The sequence below is a fragment of the Limulus polyphemus genome, unplaced genomic scaffold (assembly GCF_000517525.1).
Source record: "Limulus polyphemus unplaced genomic scaffold, Limulus_polyphemus-2.1.2 Scaffold83, whole genome shotgun sequence".
Taxonomy (NCBI): domain Eukaryota; kingdom Metazoa; phylum Arthropoda; class Merostomata; order Xiphosura; family Limulidae; genus Limulus; species Limulus polyphemus.
The window spans coordinates 944,079-950,852 of NW_013665693.1; the positions used below are offsets into that span (position 1 = coordinate 944,079).

At 30.3% G+C, this 6,774-nt stretch overlaps 1 protein-coding gene across 1 annotated transcript in view; it reads right to left on the minus strand.

Moving 5' to 3' along the window:
• Positions 1-646: 646 nt before the first annotated feature.
• Positions 647-6,774, minus strand: part of LOC106467812 (NEDD4 family-interacting protein 2-like) — a 31,715-nt gene continuing 25,587 nt past the window's right edge. Inside the window, exons 7-8 of the mRNA XM_013928193.2 lie at positions 6,428-6,430; positions 647-676 (exon numbers count right to left, since the gene is read on the minus strand). Of these exons, the coding sequence (XP_013783647.2) occupies positions 662-676; positions 6,428-6,430 (18 nt within the window). The 3' untranslated portion in view covers positions 647-661. The remainder of the gene's footprint in view (positions 677-6,427; positions 6,431-6,774) is intronic.

Genomic DNA, 6,774 nt, shown 5'->3' on the forward strand with positions numbered 1-6,774 from the left:
ATATGGAACCCCGAATTTTAGAGTTGTAAGTCCGTAAACTTACCGCTGTCCCACCAGGGGACATATTAATCAGTAATCCTTTTATCAGCCATAAAACTATGATATTTGAACAGCCAAATAATTAACAAAAAAGCAAAATGGTTTTCAATTCCCGAAATGTGGACGAAAATTTGCAGATCAAGATAATTTTAATGTTACCTTAGTTTGATTATTGTTTCTGGTGATATTTTCCAAAGAAATGCAGAAAAGCTTTTCAATACTTCCAAAACAGTTTTTAAGTATTTTAGTTGTTGCCTTCGAATCTTTGATGAAGCTGTTGAATTGTGGATATGCAAATTTCTTTCTAGAAGCATAATTTCCATTCAAGTATGCTCAACGGCAAGTCTGCAAGTTTACGACGCTAAAACATCTGATTTCGATTCTCGTGGTGGGAAGAGCATAGTACACTGTGTAGCTTTGTACACAATAACAACTACATCATTCAAGTAAACTTATTCCTGCAATAGTGCTGGACAGATCGAACATAATTATTACACCTATATTTCATATCAAACATCAACCTGTTATGGCTAAATCCATATTGAATTAACGGAATAAAACGATATTGTTTTCATGTCTCTTATTGCATCACGAGTTCTCTCATGAACATTTGATTAATAGATCAGGTAACAGTAGACTGATAATACTAATTAGAAATTGGATAATTTTCCTCTAGACACATTAGACTACATTGCTAAGCACATAAATACATAATAGGATTTATGTGCTATGCCCATCACAGGGATCAAACCCTGAATTTGAGCATTACAAGCCTTTGAGATCAGAACTTCTAGATCATGAATGGTACTATTCAGATAAAATTCTTTGTTCATGATTAGTTTGTTGGATACCTACGTATTAACCCGAGAAGCTATCAGCAAGTGGATCCACCAATGGGCCATAAATTCATGGAATTCTTAATGTTTTTATATTTGGTAGACATTGTAAAAGACACCACTGAGCAATGTATGAGAAATGTCAGTTACAATATAACCTGCCTAACTTAATGTTTACAAGAACAAGCCCTTCACAGTTTCTGTAATTTTCAGGTTTTTTTAAAAATGTAAACATTTTTAGTCATCATGTAGTTGCAATTGCTTTGATATTTTACAAATTTGCTCCTTTTGATTTTGGGATCATAAGATTGCTTTTTGTGTGGAATTACAAAAAAAACAGTATTTTTATCCTCCAAAACAGCCTGTCTGCTGAGTAATTTAGAAGAATATATTGGTAGCATCAATGCTACATATTCTCCAAATAAACAGTAAAAAAAAAACTAAAAGCACCATACATATGAGACCTTTGTTTTCTTAGCTCTAACCAAACAAAAGCATTGGCATCTTTTAGATCTACATTTGTGGAAGTATTTTCTATTCACATCATTCAGCCAAATGGTAAGTAATCATAGACAAGTCTAAAACAGAGTTGCATGGGTTATTGAGTAATATATCTTAGTTCCATCATTGAGCATTAAGATGCTAAGGTTGATGTATAAATCTTCTACTTGTGAACCATTATGATCAAGGATGTTTTCTGCATTGAAGTCACCAACAGTCAGAACATCTTTTATTTCAATATGTGATGATGTTAGATTGATACTGAATATTGACCTATCTTGATGATAAACAGTTATGATTATGAGCTTGGACTGATCTGGAAGATGGATAATGACTAAATTAACTCTGAAATTACTATCATTCTCAAGTACTATAGGGCCAGCTGATTCAGTCTTTTCAAATTTGATATCAGAGTTTTTGATTAAAAAAAACTATTTCTCCTTCACTGCAATTTTCTCTATCTTTTTCGATTATAGTCTTCCAAATAGATTTATCTTTTTTTTTCCTAGTAAGTTTTGTTTCCTATAGCACTGTGATATGTATATTGCTTTTATGCACGATGTCAGTAAACTCTTCTATTTCTAGTCTTGTTTTATCAATATATAATTTTGAAGCGTCCAGTCAGACCCCAGTAACATATTTATGGGCAAACTTCCTGAGGACACCTGTAAGACCTGGTGTGTCAGCTTCCATGAACATGGTAACATTTTGGAATAGAAGTACCACAGCCCAATTAGCCATCCTGTTCAACATCATCCTGTTTGATAAAGGTGGCTCTACAGTGATACTTGCTTCCACTACCACTATGACATAGCCTAATGAGGCTTCTGTTGCCATTCTAATAATTATGATGTCTAGGTTGGAGTTTAGGAGAGCCTTTTCTAATTGTATCTTTGTGTCAACTTTGCTGAATATGGCCAACAAAATCAAAATGTTCCACCAACTATTATATTTTTCATCTCTTCTTTAAAGCACATTATGTTTCTCTCTTATTTGTCAATTACATTTTAATTTATAAAATAAATCATCTTTTAAAACTTTCATACACTAAATGACTCGGAGCATTTTGCCTAAATTATTAAATAATACCCTATAGTATTATGAAGTCTGCACGTGTTAAAAAGATTGAGTTCATAAAACGTGATTATAATATCAATCACATTCAAACTCGTGTTATGTATACAGATCTGATTATTATTTTACAACCACAAATGTGAACAAAAGTAAATAAAAGACCTAGCAGTACATATTTATATTACTATAATACTCATCAGCCCCTTGAACTTATAATGTATTTGAAACAGTTTTTATTGGGTTTATGAAATATGCTTAGAAAATGAGCTTTACAAGTTAAAAGCCAGAAGCCTCACTAACACATCATAGGTCAAGTTTTACCAATTCATTTCACAAATGCTGACCTTATCCATTGTATTATATTTATAGGACTACAAAGCTTTGTTTATCCTTCTCATATTGATGAAGAAAACAAATTTCATCATGTTAGTTCATTTAACTTCTGTCCAAATTACAAAATAATTAAAAACAAAACTATGGTCAAATGAACTTTTTGGAATACTATTATGATTTGTTTGTTCTTTTATTCTTTCCTGAGTGAAAACATGTTTGATCAACGATGCTGCCTCTAAATGAGAGGCCAAAGATTAAATAAGAAAACATCTTTCATGATTTTATAGGTGTAAATGATAAGGATCAATTGACATCTTATGCTTTTCACATTATTAATCAGTATGTCATATTTTAGAATGTCCTACTGTCCTTTGATTTGTCTTCAACATAAGAGGTAAGTGACAAATAAGTCTAAAAGACAACAATACTACTGAAATGTACATTATGTATTTCATTTCAATGCCCAATATAAAAGATTAGGTTGTTTAGATGGAAAAAATATTTCCAAAACTTTTAACTTATATCTACCAGGTATTCTTAAAAAGTATGTATTTCTGAATTTATGACAAAGCTATTTAGGCTAACTGCTGCTGTCCCTAATTTTGAACTACCCACCAGAAGTACCCTACCACCCACTATCCATGATAAGAGATTGACTATCATTCTTATGATGTACTTTAAGCATAAAATGCAGAGAATATTTTGAAGTATTGCATGCATTCAAACCTGGTTTGTCAGCTCCAAAATTGAGAGTTCTACCACAGGATCAACTAGCACCCAAAACTTGTCTGACAACAATCTTGTAAATTTGATGAAAATATCCTAAAAAGGTTTTAAAATCAGGGGGTTCCACAACTGTGTTTTTACAAACAGTGGAGTAAATCAAAAGTCATAAAGCTGTTTTTGAGAAGCTTTTATTTATACCCATTTCATTAAAACCTAAATATCCAACTTCTGATAGTATGAAAGAAAATTTAAATTTGTAACATGCCCTACACAATCTTAAGTAATAGACTAATATTTATTTTCTCAATTTTACCAAAAACTCTTATTAAATGAACTTCTCTTTGTATTTCTATGATGCTTCGTCACACACCATAAAAGTTTGTTGTAAAATTTCCAAGTAGTTTTCATGCTTAACAGTTTTCTCTTATATACTAAACTAACTAATATTTAAGACTTTTACTTGAGCAGCAATTGTAGCTTTTCAATGAATTACAGCAAAACAAAATAAATCTCCATGTAACTTTAATGCTGGATTAACCATTTTACTGTTTAAGTAAGCAGTATAATTTTCTGAGAAGCATTATAATATTATCTTTCTCAAATAATGAAAATATTGTATTTTTGACCTTCAGTCTCATGTGAAAGTGAACAAAACTCAAAAATAAAGGAACTTTAAGTAGTAAAACATATTGAACACTTCCTGTTATCGAAATGCAACTGTAATTTTCTTCTGTGAATTTTTCTTACAAAACTTTTGCACATTAATTTCAAAACTAACTAGAAAGTTTATAATTCTATATACTAAAATTTTCAATATTCAATCTACAGGATTTTGCTATAATCTTTGACATTCTGTAAAAAGACTGAGAACATTAACACAAGTCATAGTGTCCAAATTAAAACTTAACATTACGCATTTTTTGAGAACACACACACACACATATATATATATATATATATATGCTATACCGAGTTTAAATTTATCATGGTTAATAATCACTTCACAAGGATTATGTTATTACCTCACAACCTACCTATATATATACCAGATACATTAAAAGATTTAGAGAAAGTACATGTGCAATATCTACAAAATTATACCTGGTGTCAACAATCTATTATAAAATTTGAAAACTAAAAGTTTAAGAATATTCACATTACAGATTTTTCAAGAAAAGCACACTGGGCAGGAAAACAAAGCATCTCCTAACTGCCTATACTATCCTAAGTGTATGAAAACTTGTAACATAAAAAAGAAGCATTTTCTACAAAATTATATCCAACTGAACCATATTTTCCATAACAAAAATTTACATCATCAGTAAAAACTTTACACAGTACATCAATGCTGAATTTATAATTTTTAGTAACTTGATATCTAAAGTAAAAATTAAATTATAGTTGTAAATACGTGTGTTTGTATGTGTATATCAACCGTAAATACTTAAAATACAGTGTTTATATCAAAGATAACAGGTCTGTATGGGTCTTTCATAATCCACATACTATGACTTTTAATATATATTTGTATTGTATGTACAAAAACACCAACACATATGTTAAATTAAGATAATTAGCCCTGGATTCAGAACAAGACCAGGGACATGCAATTAAGTGAGCTTTAACTAATTTTCAGAGCCTTCATCACCTGCAAAAAATAAAGAAAAAATATCACTGTGGAAATCCAAAGCCTCTCTCTCTATATTTAATTTCCTTAGTAAGTAGCTAGTACAATCTTCTAATACATTACTTGTAGTATTTATGTTTAAAGTCATCATTACCACATCTAACATAACTTCAGTCAAACTTTCATACTTGCTATGTTTTCAGTGAAAATATATAATTAACATTGTCTATAACATGCTAATACTCTGTTAATGACTGCAAATTTAAATTTGTTAAAAACCCAATGTCACTGGAAAAAAAACATATGGTTAACATGATCACTGAATTTAAAACCAAATAAAAAATTATCTTTAAGGATGTAACATTAACTATACTCTGATATCACTTGATTTTTTTCCTTTTCAAAATGAAAATAGTAAACCAAATTGCATGAAATTTCACACAAACTTATAAATAGTATCTAATTTTGGCTCTAAAAATTCATATAAGTGTTTATGTCACAAAACTTCCAACGTCTATTGCGAGACATTTTTTGGAGCAACCTTAAATATACTCCACATTAGGATTTAATATTTTTTACTGTGGTTCATTCTCCTTTCTATTCCAAGTTGGGTGTTTGTTGCAAGTGTTTAAAAAAGTAACTGTGTTTGTGAATACAGTGTAGTTAAAATGTTAATTACTTTACAATTAGTATGTTTGTAACTATGATTAGCATGTCTGTGGTAAAATTTAAACTTCTTAAAGTTAAAACAAAAGTAGGAGGATGTTACTCCTCATAATATAACATATTAACATAAAACATTAGCAAATTCAAAAATATTTAGGGAGTGTTGGTGTTTGATATTTAAACTGTGAAAGCTGCATATTTATTCGTAAGATGTTTAACTCTTTGTATGGCAGGGTCAAAGGGTGAATGAGCAATCTGTTACAAAGTTGCATTAAAATATGAAAAATGTTATTATCAATGCAAGTCAATAAAGCTGCCATCAAAATGTAATTTATAATTAAAAATCTCTATGTTATCTAAAGAAATTCTCAATCATCATTTGTATCACATGACATGTCCATACTCTGAACTCTCACTGTTAAAACTTTAACTTCAACAACATAACTTATATAGTCTAATAATTTAGAAACACAAATTATACATAATTACAAGCAAAAATATAATCTGCCTACCTTCTTGATTTTATAAGTTATCAATAAATTTGTCAAACCCACAAGAACTGTCCCTCCCATCCTTCTATGTCTTTCAAGACAATTATATAGTTAAGTGTACATAGTTGATAAACATGCTGATAACCAATATAAAGAGTATATTCTCCTCTAACTAAATTCTTTGTTTATTTTTGGCAAAGAGCAACATTAGTTGAGGTGTTTGTTTTGTTGAGCAAAGTCATTGCTCTAAGTAGTATGGGAATTTTTTTAAACATGTTTATAGTTTAGTTGGAAAACCAGTGAAGGCACTAGCAAGGGGGGGAAGAGCAGGGAGCTGCCTCCATGGAAATGTAATACCCACCTACCCTCAAGCTAATGCTGTCCAGTAAGTTAACCCTTTCGATATGGGTCACAGGTGAAAGGTTGTGTCATCTTGTTAGTTGACTAACATTCAAAATTTTACTGAACTACTATTTCATGA